General features: G+C 62.7%; 2 protein-coding genes across 4 annotated transcripts; both read left to right on the forward strand.

Annotated features, from left to right (window-relative positions):
• Positions 1-72: 72 nt before the first annotated feature.
• On the forward strand, positions 73-5,629 carry LOC106009086 (uncharacterized). Its single transcript, XM_087197745.1, has 4 exons — positions 73-2,600; positions 3,941-4,070; positions 4,789-5,180; positions 5,506-5,629. The coding sequence occupies exons 1-4, from the start codon at positions 2,137-2,139 to the stop codon at positions 5,627-5,629; spliced, it is 1,110 nt and encodes a 369-aa protein (XP_087053871.1). The 5' UTR covers positions 73-2,136.
• Positions 5,555-20,595, forward strand: Chrna4 (cholinergic receptor nicotinic alpha 4 subunit). Of its 3 annotated transcripts, none has more exons than XM_004841050.4 (6): positions 5,555-5,787; positions 7,074-7,225; positions 9,681-9,725; positions 9,796-9,905; positions 13,864-15,208; positions 18,230-20,595. In XM_004841050.4, the coding sequence occupies exons 1-6, from the start codon at positions 5,709-5,711 to the stop codon at positions 18,353-18,355; spliced, it is 1,857 nt and encodes a 618-aa protein (XP_004841107.1). In that variant the 5' UTR covers positions 5,555-5,708; the 3' UTR covers positions 18,356-20,595. The 3 variants fall into 3 exon arrangements, with proteins under 3 accessions (XP_004841107.1, XP_087053845.1, XP_004841110.1); XM_087197719.1 differs by lacking the exon at positions 5,555-5,787 and adding an exon at positions 6,000-6,213; XM_004841053.3 differs by lacking the exons at positions 5,555-5,787; positions 7,074-7,225; positions 9,681-9,725 and having other exon boundaries at positions 14,000-15,208.
• The last annotated feature ends 1,212 nt before the right edge of the window (positions 20,596-21,807 follow it).

The raw sequence follows: 21,807 nt of genomic DNA on the forward strand, positions 1-21,807 counted from the left end.
GGAGCTGCATTGATCTTCCCTGAGCTGGAGTGGCTCAGGCTGGAAATCACTCATAGGCAGCCAGTTGGCCAGGACAAAGGGCTTTTTCTGTGCCAGTGGTCTGTCAGGATGATTCTTCATGGGGAGCCCAAGACTTGCGCCCTTTCCCACTGCCTGCCTCAGTGCCAGCTGCAGGAAGGCTGGGCTGTGTCCCCAGATCGGGGACTGGGCAGGTACCAGGAGACCTGCTGCTTGGGCTGAGCCCTGGGCTGGGCCCGTGAGCCCTGGCCTGGGCACTTGGCTGATGCTCTGCAACCCCTGGGTTGTGGCAGGGCCCACAGGGGCAGGTGCAGGCCAGGTGTCACTGGCCCCACACCAGGCTATACCACACCTGGCCTGGCCCATGGCTTCCATGCTTGGATTCTGAAGGCTCGCCTACAGGTTAGCACAGCGACTTCCCCTGAGAGCCCAGAAGAATGGCAGATGGTTCCAGTGACAAGCCAGGTACCAAGGGTGCCAGATGCCAGAAGCCTGGCCATGAAGCCCTCCATCCTCACAATGAGTGGTGACATGGGGCTGTCACTACCCACTCAACAGTTGAGGAAACCGAGGCCAGGGAGAGGAATGATTGCCTGAGGTCACAGAGCGGCAGGGCAGAGCCAGGACTGGAACCATAGTTCTGGCTCCCTGCCACCAGGAGCTCTGATACTGGGCCAAGAGCAAACCTGGGAGAGGGACCTGAGCAATCATTCTCATTCATCATGGCAGTGCTCACTCTGCTGAGCCCTCCCTGGAGTGTTTATAGATAATGAACTACTTAGAGCAGGAGGTGGGAGTGGGGGAGGGGAGGAATGCTGGCGGCCTGGAAACCTGAGCCAGGCACAGGCCTGCCAGAGCAAGGCCCTGTCTGCAAGACAGCGCCCCCACAAGAAGCCAGGTGGCCAGGAGCACTTGAAGGTTGGGGAGCCATAGCCAACCCACTCGGAGAGCTCCGGGGTGGACGCTGTGTGCAGCATGCCAGACAGTGGGGCCAGGAGGAGCTCTGCCATGGCATCGGGCCCTGGTGGGCTTCAGAGCCTCAGCCGGAACTTGGATGATGGCGGGACTCTTGGAAAGACCTGGACGTGGTTCTTCTGTGATGTTGCCCCAGCCTCCGTGGGGAAAGCACCTGCTGTTTCCAAACTGCGGTGCCTCTCGCCCACGCCTCCCCATGCTCCCCAGCATCAGAGCATCTTTCGGCTTCTGCAGGCCAGCAGGGCGGCTTGAGGCGGGCCTGGCACAGAAGCACCAGCAATCGGGGAAGGAGAGGGCAGCGCCATCCCGCTGTGGAGGCCTGGCCCAGTCTCGTGTTTCTGGTGCACTTGACCATTTCTAAAGCTTTTGCTGGAAAGAATGGTTGGAGGCAGGGCGAGCCCAGGCTCTGTGGTCCCCTTCCTGTCAGGAAGACACTTCTGGGGCAGAGTGATGGCTGGCGGCTGGGCCACAGGTGGGGAGCCAGCCCTGGTAGTGCTGAAGGGCCCTGACCCAGGGGCATGCTTGTCCCATGGAACCCGTCACATGGCCTGGCTGGGGGCGGCAAGGTCCGTTGTGGCAGCCTTTTCACTTGTGCCTGGGAGGAGCAGTGTGGGAGGGACTTGGGGCAGGCTCCGAGCAAAGCTGCGTGTTCACACCCACAACGGGGGCCCAGGGAGAGTAACAGCCACTCTTGGGGTTGTCTGGGCAGTGACTCAGGAGAAGGTGGGAAGCCATGCCGAGCTGGCGAATGGCCCCTCCTGAGGATGACGGGGAGATGACTGATGACAGCGGACAGTGCTGACCCCTGGCCTGTGTCCTCACTCCTGTCTGACCAAATGTGAGCCCGCCTCCTCCATCCTGAGCTCTGTGACTCCTCTCACCACTGTCTGCGAGGTCGATGCATGTCCTCCTCCCTCCTTCATGTATTAGTGCATCCTCACAACCGACACACGCACCCAGCCCATTAACGACCCGGCATGGGCTCTTGTGTAGACTTGCATCCTTGTGGGGACTTTGGTGGTGAAGAATGAAAGCGTATGCCTGGTGCAGAGGGAGCTGGAGGAATCACATCTGGAAACTCACCCTGCGTCTGGGGCAGGGGAGGTCTGGCTTTACAGGGCCACTGGGGCTGATAAGGGAGAAATGGAGGTGCAGCGCGTGCAGGGTCCTCCACGGGCTGGAGTTTCCTTGGAGGGGACAGTTGTCACTCCCTGTGGTGGGCCTGGTGAAAGGCTGGCAGGGAGGAAGCCCACCTGGGCCACGCAGACCGGTCCTGGCTGGTGGAGCCTCAGCCCTGTAGGCAGCTGTGCTTCCTCATTGACTCCTCGGTGCAGCTGGACTCACACAGCAGATGCACCCACCTTTATGAGAATCCCTGTCTACGCCAGCAGATGGTTGCCATGGAGATGTCCTTGGGACAGGGTAGAGGGCATAGAGAGGGAGGGGAGCATCCCCTCAGAGACCTGTGCTTGCCTGCAGAAACTACTGTCCGTCCGGCTGGCGGGTGACAGCCGGGAAGTCTTGCGACATGGATGGGGGAAGGGCTCCCCAGGGTCAGCGCCACTACCCGGCCCCCGGAGCCTCTCCCCCAGCGCATCTCCGAGCTTGTAAGTTGGGGCTTCTCCTTTTTTGGACCTGCAGTTAGAACCGGAGTCAGCTCCCTGGTTAAAGGTTCTTGAAACAGTGCTTTCCAGCCGCCAGGTGGGGGGGGGGTAAGTTAATGAGTTACATCGATTAACCTCGCTGCATTAGTGAGTCTTCAGGGAGAGCTGCTCGAAGAACAGACGTGAGCAGTGCATGCAGCCACCAGGCTGTGGGCTGAGCCCCGAGGGCGGAGCTGACCCCGGCCTGGCCGCTGTGTCCCCAGCCTCACTGGGTGCTGGGCAAACTCACTCTTGGGCACCATGAAAACCTGGCAAGGCTGGGCGCAACACCCGGCTGCTTGTTGGAGACAGCCAAGAGCAAACAGAAGTGGTGGCGCTGCCTCCAGAAGCCCCCAGCTCTTCCTGTGTCTGGGGGCACCAGCTCAGGGCAAGTCCTGGTCTGCCCCAGGAAGGCCCGAGCCTGGCCAGGGCCTTCAAGTGACCGTAGAGTGTGGCCTCCTGAGCCAGCTGCTTGGACATGGTCTGAAAAATCAGGCTGGGGCTGTGGCCGAGGCCCAGTGTCGCTGCCAGCGACTTCAAGCAGATTGTGCCTGGCCACGAGAGGATGCCCATGGCCCCAGGGCTGTGCTTTCTGGGCCCCTTCTCCGGGGGTCGCCAAGCGCTGAATGCAGCCTCCATCCCCTCTGACTGCAGTGCAACACCTGGAGGCCCTGGCTGTGAGGAGGGCAAAGGATGAAACTTAATCCCAGTGCAGGGGCGGGGAAGCATCCTCACCCTGAGGGACACAGCACCCCTCACAGCAAGCCTTCGAGGCCCTGTTTCTGCCCTACCTGCCCCAACTGCCACGTCAGAGCGGCACCAGCCGCCTCCACAGGTTTCGGGGATGGTTGCAAGGCCCCGGGGGCATGGCTGGGCTCTTCTCATTAATAAATAAACGTGGCAGAGTCTGGGGATGCATGTCTAATCCCAGCACGCTGGGAGGCTGAGGCAGGGGGATCAGAAGTTTGAGCCCAGCCTGGGCAATTTAGTGAGACTGGCTCAAAAATAGATAAGGGCCAGAGATTTAGCTCAGTGGTTTCGCCTCCTGATGCGCAGGCGCAAGGACCCAAGTTCGATTCCCCGGTACCAAAAAAAAGACAATAAAACAAGGGCTAGGAGTGTAGCTCAGTGGGAGGCCCTGGGCTCGATCCTCAGTGCTGCCCAGCTGCACCCATACAGAGGACGTGGGGTTGGGCTTGCAAATTGCTGAGCAAGCTCCACTGCATCACCAGTGACTGCGTGAAGCAGGGGGATCACATTGAGGTGGGGTGGCACGAAGTTCAGCTTCTGCTTTCTCCCTGCAGGAGTCACCAGCCCCTGGGCCTCACGGCCCTGCATCTCAGCCACAGACTTGGAGACTCCCTGATGTCCACGGCAGAGCTGGCTGGGGACGATGGAGTGAAGAAGCCAGGCTTTGGCTCTGGGGGAGGCCTGGTGAGGAGTCTGGGTATGTGGGGGTGCAGGGGCAATGGCCTCCCCAGGCTCCAGCAAGGATGCAGGCAGACAGGCCCTGGGCACCTTCAGGACTCACTCTCCCTGACGCCTGGTGGCCTGGGTTGGAGTCGCAGTACTGCTGCATGATCTTGGACAGGTTGCTTAACCTGCCTCACCCATTTCCTCCCTGCAGAGCAGGGAGGAAAGCACCCACCATCGGGGGTGCTTGGGCCTCGAGTGATCATGTGGGTCCACCACGCCTGGGCCAGTGTCTGCAGAGCCCTGCAGGGGAGCAGTGGGCACTGTTGACCTGGCCTTGGTCAGGGGCTGAGGATTTAGCAAGCTCTGACCACAGGTCCTGCCCCCAGAGTGGACGGGGCTCCTGTGGACAGGAGCAGCCCCAGGGGCCCCAGGGTAGAAGGGCTGGGGACACCATGCAGGGAGGTGGGAGACAGGAGAGGCTGGGAGGCTGCAGGAGCTGTGCCATGGGAGCTGCTGCCTGTGTTGGGTCTGGCAGCCCAGGGGGTCCTGAGGGTTCTTCTGCCCTAGAGCAGCCCTGGCCTGGGGGCGGGGCATGGAAGCTGAGGGGCTGGAGCTGCTTCAGCCCCATATTCTTGCCCCCACCTCCGAGTCTCCATCCTGTGGCTCAGCAGCTGCTGCTGAGCCTGTGCTGGGGGCGGCCTCAGTTGGGGGTGCTGAGGGCCCTCTCCCCTCTAAGAGGTTCAGCCACACAGAGCACCGTCCTGTGCACCTGCTGCTTCCTGGGATGCCGGCACCGCGGGTCTCTCCACTGAGGCAAAGCGCTGGGGACAGCAGGGAGCCCCACGGGTCTGCTCTCCAAGGACCCTCCAGAGGTCCTCCTCTGTCGCTGTCCACTACCCTCCCCGGGGCGCACTCAGAGGTCGACGTGGAGGTGGAACCCGGCTGGACCCTGAGAGGCAGGGGCACCTGGGCCTTCCCTCCCCAGGCAGGCGGCAGGGCCTGGGCTGTCACTGGATGCTCCGGGTGGGCCAGCGGGGAGGTGGCCGACCATCGGGCAGCGGATCTTTCACACCATCTCTCTGGACCTGCAAACATTCTCGATAACGCCAGCAGGGGGCGGGGGCGGGGGTGGGGGGTGGGGTGGAGTTGGGCCAGATCTGTTCCCCTGAGCTCCAAGAGCAAGCCACTGGGGTCCAGGGCCGAGAGGGGGGTGGGGGGTCCTCGGGAGGGGCCAGGGACTCCCCACCACGAAGTGCCCACGGGGTCCCACCCCTGGCTTGAGCAAGTCAGAGCCCCTGGAGGACGAGGAAACTTTACCCCCAGGACGCCGAGCCAGGCAGCGTCCACGGCCCCTCAGGGGCGCGGTCTGCCCCCTCCCCTCCCCGCCTTCCCTCCCTCCCCTCCCCGCCTTCCCTCCCTCCCCTCCCCCTCTTCCTCTCCCCGCCGGCTGGAGGCTGCAGGTCGGGCGGGGCTGCACGCGGATCCCACAGCCTCGGTCCCCCGCCCGCGCCGCCCCGCACCCCGCAGGACGCGCAGCCGAGCCGGGCCGTGGGACACGCGGCGGGCGCAGGGCATGAAGTTGGGCGCGCGCGGGCCTCAGAGCGGGGGCGCGGCAGAGCCGGGAGCCGCCCGCGTGCAGAGCCCGCTCGATGCGCCATGGAGCTCGGGGTCCCCGGAGCACCGCCCCCGCTGCTGCCTGGGCTGCTGCTGCTCCTGGGGACCGGCCTCCTGCCGGGTAAGTTTCTGGGCGGAGCGAGACCCTTGCACGGGCCGGGTGTCCCGGACCCCGAAGCCAGAAGGAAAGCTCGTGCCTGCGCCACGGGGCCACGGGGCCATGCGCCGGCCCGGAAGGACTCACGCTCCGCCGACGTCGGAGAGGGGTTTGGGGGAGGGGGTCTGACTGCCTGTTTGGAGCCGACCTAGTACCTCCAGCAGGAGGGAGGTGCGACCCGGGGGGGTGGTGGTGGTGGTATCCATCCGGCCAGGTTACCTGCAGACCCCCAGGTCTCCTGCTTTAGGGGATGGGGGGCCGCAGCCTCGGCCCTTGGAGGCCCCCATCCCCCTTTTCTGCTCCCTCAGGCTCGCTCCACCTTCCCTCCTTCCCATTCTCTGGGCGGCCACTCTGCAGCACCCCTGTACCCGCGGGGCCCCGGCCTCCCTGGTGAGGAGTGGGTTGCGCCTCACTGGTCAAATGAACCGAGAGAAGCGAGCTGGGGTGGGGTCCGGGCTGGAGTCCCAGCTCCCAGGTGTCTAGGACTGACGCCTCCTGGAGCCCTTGGTGGCTTTCTCGGGTGAGCAGGAGCCAATAGGGAGCAGGGGTCTCCCCTTCCATGATGCAGCCACCTAAAGGAGGCAGGGAAGCCCCGAGACCACTCGAGTCCACAGAGGGGATGCACATGGGCTGGTAGGGCTGAGCAGAGAAGGGGGCCCACCCTGGGAGCGCAGTGGGGGCTCCTGGGAGGGATTCGCCTGTCTGTGCAGGGCTCCTGGGTCTGGCCAGGGTCAGTGCTGAGCCTCCCCACCGGGCTGCAGGTACAGCCCCCTCCCTCTGTGCAGTGACTGGGTTCCTGGCAGCCACAGGAAGCTGGCTCTCCCAGAGCAGGGTCTTTGCCCCCTTCTTCCTCCTCCCTGCTCCGGCTCCCCCCCCCTGCTGCTGTCACATCTTGTCCTTTGTCCCTGCTGTCCACTGTGGTGCAGCCTTCCCCTCAGTGGTCACCATCTGCCCAGGAGACAGCTTGACAGCTGTTATTGCATCCCATGCCGGACCCATTGTCTGACTTTGTGGTGTGGTGCAGGATGCTAGGAAGGCCTGAGCCAACTTTTGGGGTCTGGAAAAGGCTTCCCTGAGGAAGTTACGTTTACCTTCTGGGGGCGAGGGGACACTGAGGCTGAGAATGGGGCAGAACACACCCGACGAGGGTCTTCAGGTAGGGTGGGGATGTGGCAGAGTGCCTGGTGTGAGGCGGCGTGGATGGCCACCCAGCCCATCTGCACCAGCCACTGGCCCACCTCTCTGCGCAGTGAGCAGCCATGTGGAGACCCGGGCCCACTCGGAGGAGCGGCTCTTGAAGACCCTCTTCTCCGGCTACAACAAGTGGTCCCGGCCAGTGGCCAACACCTCGGATGTGGTCCTCGTCCGCTTTGGCCTGTCCATCGCCCAGCTAATTGATGTGGTAGGTATGGGCACAGCAACTGAGTAGCCCTTCAGGGAGGGCCCCGCAGGAGGGCAGCTTGAAGCATGGCTGTGACAGTGGCCAGACTGAGCCCAGCAGGTGCACCTTCCTGAGAGCCCAGCTCCCAGCCCTGCCTTTCCTGTCTGTAGAGGAAAACCTGGTGACCAGGCATTTGGCCCTGGCACCCTCAGGAGTAAGAATGGAAAACGGATCCGTGGGCAGGGCCAGGGACAGTGCCATGGCTTTGCATGGCTGTGCTGCAGGGGCTTTTCTTGTGGCACTGGGTGGGCCGGGTAGGCATTGTTGTGCCCTAACAATGCCCTTGACCTGGGGCTGGTCTCAGAGGCTCCTGCGTATCCGCTGCTCTGGGTGTGGGGTCTGGATGCAGCTCAGGCTGGGATATGTGTACCTTCCTGGTAAAGGTCCAGGGAGGCTGCTAAGAGGGCATGTAGGGTATAGCCAGGGGCCCCCATGCATGGAGCCCGAAGAGCTCCTGGTCAGGGGAGCAGTGGAAGACCATGTCACAGCCCCTAGAAGCATGCCATAGGAGGTCCAGGGAGGGGCCGGGGATTTAGCTCAGTGGTTCTGGTGCCTGGCTCCAAAGCACAAGGTCCTGAGTTTGATCCTGGGTACCAAAAAAAGAAAAAAAAAGGAGGCCCAGGGCCTTGTGCATGGCAGGGATGCTTAGTTATGCACCCAGCATTTCCTGGCCAGGCTCAACTGCTCTGTTGGGAGTAAGACCAAGCTTTGGAGTCACTGGCTGCATGTCATTGCACAACCTGGGGTTCCTACTGCAAGTTTCTGCAGCACCTGATGCCCTGCCCAGCACCCTAGGCCTTGGAGTGTGGGTTCTGGCGGCTCGGGGGGAAGGAGAGAGTGGGGAGACCAAGGCCATCTACTCAGAAGGGCTTGAGTTTCATACGGGACCAGCCGGCTGCAGCACACTGTGAAGGCCAGCTTGCTGGGCCCAGGGACAGAGCACCCCACACACTTGTAGCAGGGCTGCAACATCCCACAGGCCACCCTGCCCGCCTTGGGCTGCTGGTGTGAGGAGGGGCTTCCGTGTGTGGGAGGTTCCTGTTCCGGGCTGACTGCAAGTTGTGTGACCTCTGCTGCCCCAGTGCTCCTGCTGGACATGGGCTGAGGGAAGGTGTGAGTCTCCAGCCTGCATGGGGCTGTGCACAGACTCCAGTGGGGGAGCCCTGTTTCGAGCTGACCACTCAGACCCCTGCCCTGTGGTGTCCTGGAACTGGCCCTTGAATGTTCCTGCCACGTCCCTGGCTGGGGCCCAGCCAGAGGACAATGCACGATGTGCATGCTCTGTCAACCCTGCTGAGGTTTGCAAACATGGTTGCAAAGTGGTGGCTGGCAGAGGCTGCCTTGGCCACTGCTCAAGGCTCCAGGTCTGCTCTCCAGGTCGCTTGCCTGGCTTCCCAGCTGAGCCCATCAGGGCTCTCCTCGGCTCCCTCTCGGCCATTGCTTCCCAGGTTTGGCAGGAGACATCGAGGCCCAGAGCACAGCCAAGACCCCTGTGAGGGCGGTGGCTCCCAGCACTTCTGTGGGGCCTGGAGCTGGCCGGGGTCACTTGTGAGCACTCGGGCTGTGTGTGCTGACATGGCAGGCCCTGCCGGAGCCCTGGCTGCATTTGTGGGTGGAAGAGGCTTCCCTGCATCTGGCCCACCCTGCCCGTGTCAGCCCTGGTGCCCAGCTGCCTGTGCCTCTTGAGGCAGACTCCTGGGTCTCTGCTGGGAGGGGTGCTTGGGTGACACGTGTGAGTTCACACCCTGGTGCCAGTTCCAGAGGAGGCCGTGGAATCCCCAGTGGTTTCCTGACCTGCTGCTGAGATGCACTGATGCGTCTGCTGGCTCCAAGCACACGAGGTGACAGCTGGCCATGGTGGTCAGAGAGATGCCTCACAGAAGGGCCTGGCACAGCCACCAGGAAGCTGTTCGGAGGACCTGGAGCCCCCCGTGGGGGTGGGAGAGGCTCTCCCCCACCCAGCTTCCCTACATGGGACTAGGTCCCTCGGGGATGTGGTTGTGCGGGGACCTTGTCGTGTGGAGGCAAGGTTGTACGGGCAGCCCGGGGCGGCCCCAGCCTCTTTGCTCTGCTCCACATCCCACTCCTTGGAGTCCTGCCCAGGAGGAGCGGGCTCAGGTGACCTTCCCCAGCTGGGAGGGAGCAGCGTGGGGCTCTGGAGGTGTCTGGGAAGGGGCTCAACCAACAGCAGCTGGGGAGGCCATTAAGTTGGCTGAGCCTTGTCCCCAGTTTCCTTCCAGAAAAGTTATGGGGCTCTTGTCCCCTGTCCCCAAATCCTCTTGGGCCACCATCCAGGGCCAAGTGCTCCCTCTCTCTGAGGTCCAGCACTGGCTGTTTTTGCCATGGCTGTGGACAGGGTCTCAGGAGACACATCGCCAAGAGGGGATCTCAAGCTGCCTTCTCATTCGTGTCCTAGGACGAGAAGAACCAGATGATGACGACGAACGTGTGGGTGAAGCAGGTGAGTGGGGGCCCGCTCGCCCCTGCCTCTCCCCCTTCCCTCCCACCCCATGGCTGGCTGTCCTCCCCAGGAGTGGCACGACTACAAGCTGCGCTGGGAGCCCAGCGACTACGAGAACGTCACCTCTATCCGCATTCCCTCTGAGCTCATCTGGCGGCCGGACATCGTCCTCTATAACAAGTGAGCCGGCGGCCCTGCTGGGCTAGGGTTGGGCTGGGCCCAGCAAGGAGAAGTCCAGCGTCTGGGGTGGGGACCCCGGGGCAGCAAGGAGTCTGAGGATGTTGGGGACGGAGTGTCCGAGCCAGAGGGCCCTGGGTCCCTGCCTGCCCACAGCAGCCCTGGACAGAGGGGTCCTCCTGGTTCCTGGGAGTCTCCCTCCTGTGAGCAGGAAGGGGTGTCGCACCCCTGCCCTACCAGGCTCACAGAGCCCAGGGCTGCCACCTTCTGGCCCCTGCCAAACTCTCCCTTCTGGAGGAAGCATGAAGCTCGGTGCTGGGTGGGCAGGGAGAGGCCCGGGGTGGCTGTCTCACGGCTGAGCCCCACAGATGGGCGCCATGCCAGTTGGCAGTCCCCGTGTGCCAAGCTCCCACTAAACAGCCTGTCATCTGCTTCCCAGGAGCACGCTATTGTATGTGGGAGCCAGGGTGGGTTTCCAGGGATTGGCCGTGGCAGGGTGTGGCCACCCCACTTGTCCCTCTGCGGACTCTCACCGGAGGTCTGGGCCATTGGGCCTTGAGGTGCAGCAGCCAGCTCTTTCTTTTCTTTTTTGTACTGGGGATCGAACTCAGGACCTTGCCCTTGCAAGGCCAGCGCAGGCCCGCTAAGCTAAATCCCCAGGCCCCACAGCCAGCTCTTTCTAAGCTGCACCCGCTCAGGGGCAGCGCTCCAACTCAGAGCCTGGGGACAGCAGCTCTCAAAGCTCTTACAAATAAAGGAAATGGAAGCCCCTCGTCCTCCTGGTCCTGACCATCTACCCACAGCCCCTTCCAGGCCCCAGGGTGTCTGTCTGACCTACAAACGTCCTTATTTGATTAAGAATGATTGGGCTCCTCTTCCTCTTCATTGAGTCCAGTGAGTGCTGCAGCCTTGGCATGGGAAAGGCTGGGGTGGACTCTCCGGGCTGCATTAAGGGCAGCGGCCTGAGGTGAGTGGAAAGGCTATGGCCCACACTCTCCCATGGGGTGGGCTCCCTGCCCTTGGCAACTGCCCAGTGTGAACCCCAGCCCTAGACATCTTAATGGCCACCCAGCCCGCCCTTCCTGGAGGGAGCAGAGTTTGCCCTGTAGGGCAGGATTGGCTGGCCCTGGCTGGGAGGGGGCTGGGCAGATGAGCAGGTCTGGGAACCGCAACCACGGTGGAATCCCCAGGACCAGCACTCAGGACCAGAGCTCGTGGAGGGACCAAGGTCAGCACTTAGAGCCAGGCAGCTGCCAGGCAGGGCTGAGGCCTGTTGCTGGGTAGGGAGGCCCCCATTCTAGCATCAGTTTCGGGAACCCCTTGGTTGGAGGCCCATGGTCTACTGGGGTTTCCCTAAGATTGGACCTCAGAGGCCAGAAGTCTCTGACCTGGTGTTGGAGGGAGGCAGAGAAAGCTAGGCCTCTCTGATGGGGCAGGCCCAGCTCCAGGCCAATCCAGAGCAGCCTCAGGGTCCCAGCTGGGCAGTTCGACACAAAAGCTCATGCCCTCAGGGTTCTGGGGCTCTGAGGTATGGGGTCAGATGTGGAACCAGAACAGAACGGCCAGGCTTATCCGGAGGGCCCACCGAGGGCTCCTGTGGGGGCTGCTGGTCTGAGGGCAGGGTCGTCCCTTAGCCCCTAGGGACTGTGCCCTGGCACCGTGGAGGAACACAGAAGCAAGAACTGCTGCACCTGGCGCTGGGAGCTTGGGGCCCCATGGGGTGCGACTGGAAGCAGCAGTGTCCAGGGCAGGAGGGGCAGGAGCTGGGCCTCCCTGCGTCCTTGGAGACAGGGAAGTCCCAGGTGCAGCCCTGGCGAGCCTGAGGTGGCTGCCCTGAGCGAGCAGAAGGCCAGGGCCAGAGCACAGCCGTGGGGCGGGCAGAGCGAGCCGAGCCGGGTGGTTGGTGCTGAGCCCACAGGCCACAGCCCGAGGCCCCAGTGAGCTGTGTGCCTGCTCTGGTGGCCACTGCAGCCTGTCTGGCCTTCCAGAATGTTGCTGAGCACAGGAGTAGAGTTTAATTTTTGCCTGAAGGGGTAAGGCTCTGATTTTTGGAGAGATGGGCTGGGAGAAAGAAGCAAAGCAGAGCCCACTTCCACACTGGCTGCAAGGCGCTGAGATCTGCCCTGCACCCACCCGGAGGGAGCCTCGGCCTCTGCACCACACCAAAGCGGCCGGACACCAGGAGCCTCATTGGGATGCCTGCAGAGCTGCTGTGGCAGTGTCTCCCAATGCAGCAGCGCCATGAGCCAGCTGTGGGGCTGGGGAGGGAGCTGCGACAGCGGAGAGCCTGGGCTCTGGCTCCCGACCTTGAGGGTGCTGCTCAGCAGCAGGGAGAGTCCCCAGGCGGCCCCGCCTCTGCCTCGTGACTGTCAGTACCTGGCCGTGCTGGCCAGGGCAGGGTCAGCCGGAGGACCTTGAGGGCCCTGGCTTTCGAGCTGAGTCTTGGGGACAGAGGCGGGAGGGAATGCACAGAGGGTCCAGTGGCTCAGCACACAGAGGCTGTGGCTCAGGGCTGTGTCTTGCTCTGTGGGTTAATCAGGCCTCAGAGTGCTCATGAAAGCTTCCCATCAGCATTTCGGATTGTGGCTGGCAGGGCCTGTCCAGGGTGGCCAAGGCTTCCGCCGCTGCCCCGCTGCTCTCTGGCTGCCAGACTGGCGTCAGGGTGGGCAGCCTGGGCCTTGTGGGGAAACAGACCTGGACAGTGGGACGAAAGTGTAGAAGGAAGTGGGGCCGACCCCAGGGCAGGGCAGGGCAGGGCAGGGCTTTGTGGGGGCTGCAGGCTGGGGTCCCTGAGTTCCCACAGCAGGCAGGCAAGTTGAGGCACACATGTCACTGTTTGTGAAGCCCAGGGGCCAGGACTGGGAGCTCTGCCCACCAGGAGGAGGGGCCCAAGAGTGTCCCAGCCTGGGGACAGGAAGCTGACATCCCTGAAGCACAGGGTAAGGCCAGAGACGCTGGCCCCTGGGTCAGGCAGCTCCTGTGTGTGCCAGCCCTGTGTCATGCCCTGCCACTGCGCCATCCTTGCCTCCAGGCTGCAGCGTCCTCACCTGTCCTGCAGGGCCACGGCCTCTCTGTCCCTGGGGCTGAGGGAGGGTGCACTTCTGGGGGATCCGGCTGCCGCTCTGTGTCTGGGCCCCCGAGGAGGACAGACAGTCCTGCTGGGGGCAGTGGGCCTCTCCACCCACCTGGTCTGTGCCGAGGCCCATGATGGGCAGACGGTGCCTGCAGAACATGCGGCAGTGCCTGGCGGTGCCTGAGAAGCTTTCCCATGTGATGTTAAGGGCCATTTGCGCCTCTGTTCCAGGAGGGAAGGCTGAGCAGCTGCTCAGCCCTTGTTGCTGCCTCTCGAGGCACTGGTGCCCTGGGCTGGGGTCACACCCCTGCTGAGCTGGGCGCCCCTGCTCCCAGGCCCAGAGGGAGTCCCCGGCCCTTCCTGGTGGATACATGCAGCCTGCGAACAGGACACAGTCCGTCCTGTGGGACCTCCATGCTGCCCTGCTGGGGCGAGGCAGGGGCTGGCTGCCAGCCGCAGGACGGAGAAGCACCTGGAACCTGGTGCTGTGACCCTCGAGCGTCAGCCAGCAGAAGGGGTTGCTGGGTGGTTTCCGAGGTGTCTGGGGATGGGGCATCTCGGCACCCTTCAGAGGTGCATGTGTGTAGGGACACCAGGAGCCCTGGAAGCAGGAGCCAGAGACTGGGCCCAGACCCCTGCCTGAGGGGCGACAGCTGTCACCAGCAGGAGTGAGTCAGCATGGTGCCAGGCATAGCCGTCCCTGCTGCATTCTCTGGACCACGTGCCACTGCAACTCAGGTGGTAAACTGAGGCACACAGGCCACGTGCCCCACCCACAGCCCTGTGCTCTGCCCCGTGGCCCCATGGTGGGGTGTCGGTGTGTGTAGGTGCGTGGGAGGATGCTGGGTGCGGGTGTGGGGCCCACCTGCTCCTCTCCTCTCTGTGCAGTGCGGATGGGGACTTTGCCATCACCCACCTGACCAAGGCCCACCTGTTCCATGACGGGCGGGTGCAGTGGACGCCCCCGGCCATCTACAAGAGCTCCTGCAGCATCGATGTCACCTTCTTCCCCTTCGACCAGCAGAACTGCACCATGAAGTTCGGGTCCTGGACCTACGACAAGGCTGAGATCGACCTGGTGAGCATGCACAGCCGGGTGGACCAGCTGGAGTTCTGGGAGAGCGGCGAGTGGGCCATCGTGGATGCCGTGGGCACCTACAACACGCGGAAGTATGAGTGCTGTGCCGAGATCTATCCCGACATCACCTACGCCTTCGTCATCCGGCGCCTGCCACTCTTCTACACCATCAACCTCATCATCCCGTGCCTGCTCATCTCCTGCCTCACCGTGCTGGTCTTCTACCTCCCCTCCGACTGCGGCGAGAAGATCACCCTGTGCATCTCGGTGCTGCTGTCGCTCACCGTCTTCCTGCTCCTCATCACCGAGATCATCCCGTCCACCTCACTGGTCATCCCGCTCATCGGTGAGTACCTGCTCTTCACCATGATCTTCGTCACCCTCTCCATCATCATCACCGTCTTCGTGCTCAACGTGCACCACCGCTGGCCGCACACGCACAGCATGCCTGCCTGGGTGCGCAGGGTTTTCCTGGACATCGTGCCGCGCCTGCTCTTCATGAAGCGGCCGTCCGTGGTCAAGGACAACTGCCGGCGGCTCATCGAGTCCATGCACAAGATGGCCAGCACCCCACGCTTCTGGCCCGAGCCTGAGGGGGAGCCCAGCGTCCTGAGTGGCTCCCGCAGTGGGGGCCCATCTCCCAGCCCATCCTCCTGTGTCCCTGCGGAGCCTCAGCCTTCCTGCAAGTCGGCCTCTGGCCAGGCGCCCACTGTGGAGCCCGCGGGGGCCGAGGAGGCTGGCCCCTGCCCCCTACCCAACAGCTCCAGGGCCTTTGCGACCCCCAAAGCCAGGTCCCTGAGTGTCCAGCACATGTCCAGTCCCCATGAAACAACGGAGGGCGGCATCCGGAGCCGATCTCGGAGTGTCCAGTACTGGGGCCCTCGGGACAGCACTGCCTCCTGGGCTGATGGCTGGGTGGCTGGCTCCCCGGCTTCTCTGAAGGCCCAGTCTGCTGAGCTGCCGCCAGACCAGCCCTCCCCATGCAAGTGCATGTGTAAGAAGGAGCCACCTGTGGTGTCCCCGGTCACTGTGCTCGAGGCCCACAGCACCAAAGTGCCACCCCGGCACCTGCCCCTGTCACCGGCCTTGACCCAGGCGGTGGAGGGCGTCCAGTACATCGCTGATCATCTGAAGGCAGAAGACTCTGATTTCTCGGTGAGTCCCGGCCCGTGCCTGTCTGGGAGGTGCCCTGGCCCGAGGGGGTGAGCAGATACCCTCTGCCTCCAGCTGAAGACCAGACCCGGCTGCTCAGCTCTGGGGTACACAGTGTGGCTTCCACTTGGCAGCCCCTGTGGGTCCCTGAGCCAAACTGAGGATAAATAGGACAGTGGCCCAGAGTGGCTGGTGGACAGCAGAGGACCAAGATGCGGCCCCTTTGGGTGTTGGGCCTTGCACGCCCTGGTGGTGGCAGGGGCAGCACTGGGCACACCGGGCCTTCCCTGTGGTGTCCAGGCCCTTGCTGACCACTGGGATCTCCCGCCAACCTTGCCTGCCCGATGGGTCAGGGCCCACTTGTGCTGCCCCTAAACGCAGGCATTCCTGGCTCTTGCAGCCCTGCTGGGGCCTCTTGCTTGGGCTGGGCAAGGTGCTGGGGTCTGGGACGGGGGAATGGGGCTGACAGAGGCCAAGATGGGGCTGGCCAATGTCTGAGGCTGCCCAGAGGGGAGGCTGGGGTTTGAACCCAGACGTGCATGGCCAGGCCAGGAAGAGGAGCTGCAGAGTCACCGGGCCCAGTGCAAGCCCCAGGGGCCTGGGGGCTCCAGAGAGCAGGTCCTGGCTGGGGACCCCATCCCGACCCACTGCTCACGCTCAGTATGAGCCCTCAGACTCCCAGCTGCCTGACCCAGGCAGCCATACAGTTAGGCCCCCACAGGCAGTGGGCCCAGTTCACCCCCTGCCACCAAGGGCCCCTTTCCTTCTGGGGTGTTTGCCTGCCTCTCACCCGTGGGGGCCTGCAGCGCCGGGGTGTTGGCTCCGATGAGGCAGGGACTCGGGGCCCTGTGGGGTGCAGGGCTGCTGGCTGTGTCTTAGACTCTGCCTGTTGGGGCTCCAGGAGGTGCAGACCTGGAGGCCCTGGCAGAGCCCAGGCCAGGCCAGGTGGGAGTCGGGTGCCCCTCGGCCTGGGCTCTGCTACCTCAGCAGGACCCGCACCGAGTCACAGTTGGCCATGCCGTGCCTGGCACTCGCCCCAGTCCCTGCTGCTGCAGTCCTCCTGGGACCCCAATCTTCTTGCCTGCCCGCCCGCCTGTGGCCCCGCCTGGCCTGGGCTCCCAGCTGGCAGACATCCGCTTCCGGGAGCTGAGTGAGAGCCCAAAAGGAGGAGGCTGCCACCCATGCCCTTCGAGTGGGTCGTGGCTCCTCAGGCACCCTGCTGAATCCCAGGAAGCTGTGGGCCCGTTCTCGAGGTCTCCAGAAAGGTGGGGCTGCACAGACCTGCCTGGAGGATGCCCGTTCTGGGACTTGTTTTGCTGCAGCTCCCCAGCCGCATGTGAGTGGCTGCTGAGCAGCACCACTGGCCAGAAGTTTAATCAAAATCTTCCCGAGCCTGGCTTGTCACCAGCTTGGAGCAGGGGAGCTTGAGGGCCCCTCCGAGCTCTTGGATCTGCTGGTGCTGACCTGGTTCTGGTCTGGGGCACACAGCTGGTGGAGGGGGACTGGGGCAGTGGGCAGCAGGGGGCTCTGGTCTGCCGCCTGGTTCCTCTCAGGATGGGCTGGGCCCGGGGAAGACTTCAAGGCAGTCGCAAGTCGCAGGAGGAGCCCCGCAGGCCTGCTGTTCGCCTTTCCTGCAACAGGAGTCCTGGGGAGCTTTTAATTTAGAAGCCACCCTGTTTGCTCTGAGGCTTTCTATAAGTAAACACAGCCATCTAGGTTTGGTTTAGAGCTTTCAGGATGCCTGCATTGCTTTGAAAAATCAGGGCAGGTGCTGCCAAACTGGAAAGCTGACCTCCGCCCCTTCCCAGGCCTGCCAGGCTGCACATCCCTCCGCTGGCCTGAGCTGGTGCCTGCTGCCTCCTCTTCCGGCCCCATCCTGGCCACCTGTGTGCTGGCTCCTGACACCTGCCCGGGGTCCATCCTGAAGCAGCTCCAGTCAAGCTCAGGGGCTGTGGAGCGAGGCCAGGGCAGAGGTGTCTCCAGGGACTGGCTGGCCCCGGGCCTCCCCTGGATCTTTGCTCTGGCGCCCCCTGGGAAGTGGCTGCTCTGTATCAGCCCCAGGCAGAGGCAGGAGGCTGGGCTGGGTCTGCTCTCTCAGAGCTGTAGCCGAGGGCCATTCCTTCCATTGCTCGGGCCTCCGTGTTGCGCGTGTCACAAGACAGTTCGGGTGGGGGTCAGTGAGACGGATGGCGCTTTGTGCACATCTGCTTCCACCGTCCACCTTCTGTTCCAACCGCTCCACCGTTGCCATGGAGTGGTCCCTTGGCAGCCTGCTTGGCCCAGACCTGCCCCAGCTCCTGTGTGCTGAGCTGTGAGCCCCTGCCCAGAGCAGGAGGGCGGTGTGGACAGTCAGGCTGTGGCCCCGGCTCTTGGGACCTCATTGCCATGGGGGCTCCTCCTCGGGGATTGGCATGCCACCTAGCGTGTTGCTGACCCACTCCCTCATCAGCCCAGGCTAGCGGGCATCAGCTCTGTGGGTCCCACTTTCAGGATCTGTGCAGTGCGGAGGTGGACTTGGCCTCCATTGTATCTCCCCCAGCTTATGCAAACTGAGAACAAATTTCACCAGGCAGCCGGGAAGCCCTTCGAGACATACTGGTCTCTGCCTCCTTCGTGCTCAGGCAGCCCGCCAGGTGGATGAGGTCAGCTGGGGACATAGTGTGAGCCCCCAGTCTCCTGGAGGGTGCCAGGGAGCTCTGCTCCATCTGAACCCAGGGATCCCACACACGAGTGCCTTGCGTGCAGCTCAAAACACCAGTGCAGCCCTGCAGCAGCTCTGTGCTGAGGGACCGGGTTCTCCAATGTTAGCTGGATAGTCATTTTGATGTGCTCCCTCCCCATGCATCACCTGGTACAGGTGCGTGCTCAGGGTGCGTACAGGTACGTGCAGGTGTCTGTGCTGGTGTGCATGCCGGTGCATACCTGGTGGGAAGCAGAACCTGCCACTGGAGCACCAGGTTCCGGAAGGTGCTCTGGTTGCCTGTTAGGCCAGGAGCTGAAGTGATGCAGTGTCTGTGTCCGCAGGTGAAGGAGGACTGGAAGTACGTGGCCATGGTCATCGACCGCATCTTCCTCTGGATGTTCATCGTTGTCTGCCTGCTGGGAACCGTGGGCCTGTTCCTGCCACCCTGGCTGGCCGGCATGATCTAAGGATGGAGCTGGTGTGGCCTGGGCAACTACAAGATGCGGCAGGGTTGGGTTGCTTGTCCCCGCCCCCCAGCTCCACGGGGCCGTGCCACTGGCCATTTGCCCACCATCTTCCGTACCTGCTGTGAGCTAGCCTTGGAAAGAGACACTACCTCTGAGGGAGCTGGAGTTTGGGTGCTGGTTCTGGTCCTGCAGCGGCCAGGGAGGGGCGGCTGGCTGGCAGGGCTGGCACGTGCTTGCTTCATCCACAGGGCAGTGTCGTGGCTAAGCCCCATCAAAGTTTCTCCAGAGCAGACCACTTGCTCTCCTGCCTGCAGACAGCACATGCTCGCCTGAGCCTTGCAGATGCCCGGTGATTGCCCTGCCACAGGCATGAAGCTTTGTCCCCTTTCTGCCCCTTTTCCTTGTTTCCCTGGGGTCCAGCAGCTCGAGCACCCCACCCAAGCCCCCAGAGAGAGCAGACCTCCAGTCTCCCCAGGCGGAGGCCGAGGTGGGTCTGCTTTGCTCATCAGGCTGTTAGTTGTTGGAGCCTGGAGCAGGCGCCATGTGGACAGCCCTGCTCAGAGGGCGCAGGTGCAGGCAGCCCCGGGGGTCCAGGGCCCTGGGGCTCTGTGGTGAGCACCTCCCAGAGGCCTAGTGACCCCAGACCCCCAAAGGCACTGGTGTTTGGGTCCAGGCCCTCTGGGCTCTTCTCTGAAACCTCCGCTGTTCAGAGCCCAGGAGCCCCTTGGGGTCTGGCAAGCGGCAGGCAGGATTTCCTGTCGTTGTCACTGTCACTATGGTTAGGCCATGGTCCCCTTGGTGCAACCTGGGACCTTGGGTGGAGGGGCAGAAGGAGCCCGAGCTGCTGTCCGGGTTGGGGACCCCTGGGGCTTCTAGACAGGTCAGGGCTGACTTGCCCTCCAGGGGCCTCAGACCAAGGAGGGGCCTTACCACCCACCTGGCTTGTCCAGAGTCATGAGGGCTGAAGTGGTGGCCCCACAAGACAGCACCAGGCGGCCCTGGAGTGCTTTGTGAGATATGGGGTTAGCACATGCTGCTCCTGCCTCTCAGGTCGCACGTGCCCGGGGTCCAGGGTGGGAGGAGTCTTCCTGTGCAGTGGCCCCAGCCCCGTGCCCCTGCTGACCCCAACTAGCCAGGGAGACCCTGCTCCCTCGGCCATCTCATCCCTGCCTGGAGCTGAGGTACTTGGGAGAACTGAGGGAGTAACTTCGTCAGTCTGGGGCTGATGCACACCAAGCTCTGGTCAGTGCAGCAGCCGCCACCAAAGGTTGCTGGTCCCAGCTGGCCAGTGATGCTGGGATGGGGGAGCCACCGAGGGCTAATGTCACCCATACCCTCCCACCTCTGAACACCAGGCTGCTGGCCACCCACAGGGTCCCTGTGGAGATGGGGTCCTGAGTCTGAGGCCCTGGGAGGTTCTTGTGCCCACAGTGGGAGGCAGAGGCCTAAGTGCTCCATCCCGGGCATCCCAGGCCTCTGTCTTCAGGGCACTGAGGGCCCCTCCTGCTGAGCAGGGTCTGCACTGGCGCCAGCCACTCCCACCCTGCCCTCAGCAGAGTCCTCAGGTGGGTAAGTTCACGCAACTGGGGTTGGGGGGCAGGCCTCGGAGGAGGATGGATGAGGCAGATTTCAAATGTGAACTCCAAGATCCAAGTTGCATAAGCAGATCCAGCTGCCAGATGTGTGGGCAGCTGTGGCGCCCTGGACAGTGCAGCTGCAGATGTTCTTTTCTGGGTCAGGAGACGTGAGGAGCCAGGACACTCCTGTCAGGCAGCCCTCCTGCTGCCGGGACTCCAGGAAAGGAAATAAAGCACCTGTGTCCCCCACACGCAGCTTCCCATATTTGCCTGCAGCGTTGATTCGGAATTGAGGTAAAGTTTACTTATGGCCAAATGTGTGATGTGAGCCTTTCAGGCCAGTGAGGTTTAAGAAAGAGGACAGCACTGCCCTCGGCCTTCCAGTGTATGGGCGCCACGAGCAGTGCTCCCCACTCTGTCCCTCTGCTCCTCTTGGGGCACAGCAGCCCTGACGTGACCCCCGAACCTGCAGCACTGGGCACTGTGCACTGTGGACCACAGGATGACGGCACTGTGGAAACTGGGGTGTGGCTTTCCTCACTCAGTCTGAGGACATTGACGTTCTTCTGTGTTGTGTGCATCTGTAGTTCATGGCCGTGTTGTGTTTTGGTTCTTAGTTGCCGAGCAGTGTTCTGTCTGAATAAACTGGTCACAGCGTGTTTATCCACAGGCTTTGCTTCCAGTCACGGTTGTGGTCGATTAAGGCACTGCATGTGTGTCTGTCTGTGTGCACGCTGCCATTTCTCTTGTGTCTCATCACATCTCTGTTTTCTGTACGTTTGAATGTTTTGACATCTCGGGGGCTTTCAGGCCTGTGAATGCCCCTCTCCTCCCTGAGCTAGCTGATCCCCAGGGGTACAGGCCTGCCTGGAGCCACGGCCGCAGGCAGGCTCACCAAGGGCTGTGCCTCCACCTCATTCCAAACTCGCACACTGCCCTCAGCCACAGGGGCCCTACCCTGCCACTAGAGGCCACCTGCATCCCTCAAAGCCTGCTGCCTGTCTGCACTGGCCATGCTCACAGAGTCCTCTGTCCTGCCCAGCCTCCGAGGGCCTCCTGTGCCTCCCGACCAGCCTGGTGCTCCCCACTGTGTCCCTGCCTGCTATGACGTGTCGCTTCCCCCGGGAACAGCAGTCTTCCTTCAATGGCGTGGTTCTTCGAGGGGTCTGTCTCTCTCCCTGATAAACCAAGACCCAGGCACTCAGGCTGCAGCCTGCCCAGAGAGAGTGGCTGTCCCCTGGGGCAGAAGAACCCTCACTGTTGCCCACAGTGGTCGGAGGCATGTACTTTCTCACCAGAAATGTGTGCAAGTCCAGTCACTCTGCATCCAGGACAGTTCTGGGGTGAAGCAGCCCACATGGAGCAGTTGTGCAGGCACAAGGCCACTTTGTGTGTCCACACACTGCTGCGGCTGCTTTCTGCACAGTGGAGCCTCCTGCTATCTGGACTTTTCTTGGACCAGGCTGCCAGTCCCCGAAACACGCCCATAGCAACACAGTTACAGCCTGAGTGCAGGTTCTGTGCCTTGGCATTGTTTTAATCTAGACTTTTCCATTTCAATCTGTAGAAAATGTTGCCTACAACCTACCAAAGTGATTTCTTGACCCACAGCTGGAAGCAGGCAGCTTAGGATATAATACCTGGGGTTTTAGAAGATAATGCAAAAATGTTTCCATGTGATTATTCTGTTTGCATTCTCACCATCCATAGATGGGCGCTTCCGTTACCCTAATCCTGGCTGACATTTCTTGGTATTTGCCTGCCTTCTGGGGTGATGTATGTACTGCACACGTGACTCATCAGTGGCACAGCTGCATGGTTGCTTCCAGGCTGGACTGCCCATGCTACTGGCACCCAGAGCCCCTCCCCAGCAGC

This window comes from Heterocephalus glaber, unplaced genomic scaffold (genome assembly GCF_053883595.1).
Source record: "Heterocephalus glaber isolate CG9 unplaced genomic scaffold, H.glaber_assembly_v1.0 deba00001673, whole genome shotgun sequence".
Classification (NCBI taxonomy): Eukaryota; Metazoa; Chordata; class Mammalia; order Rodentia; family Bathyergidae; genus Heterocephalus; species Heterocephalus glaber.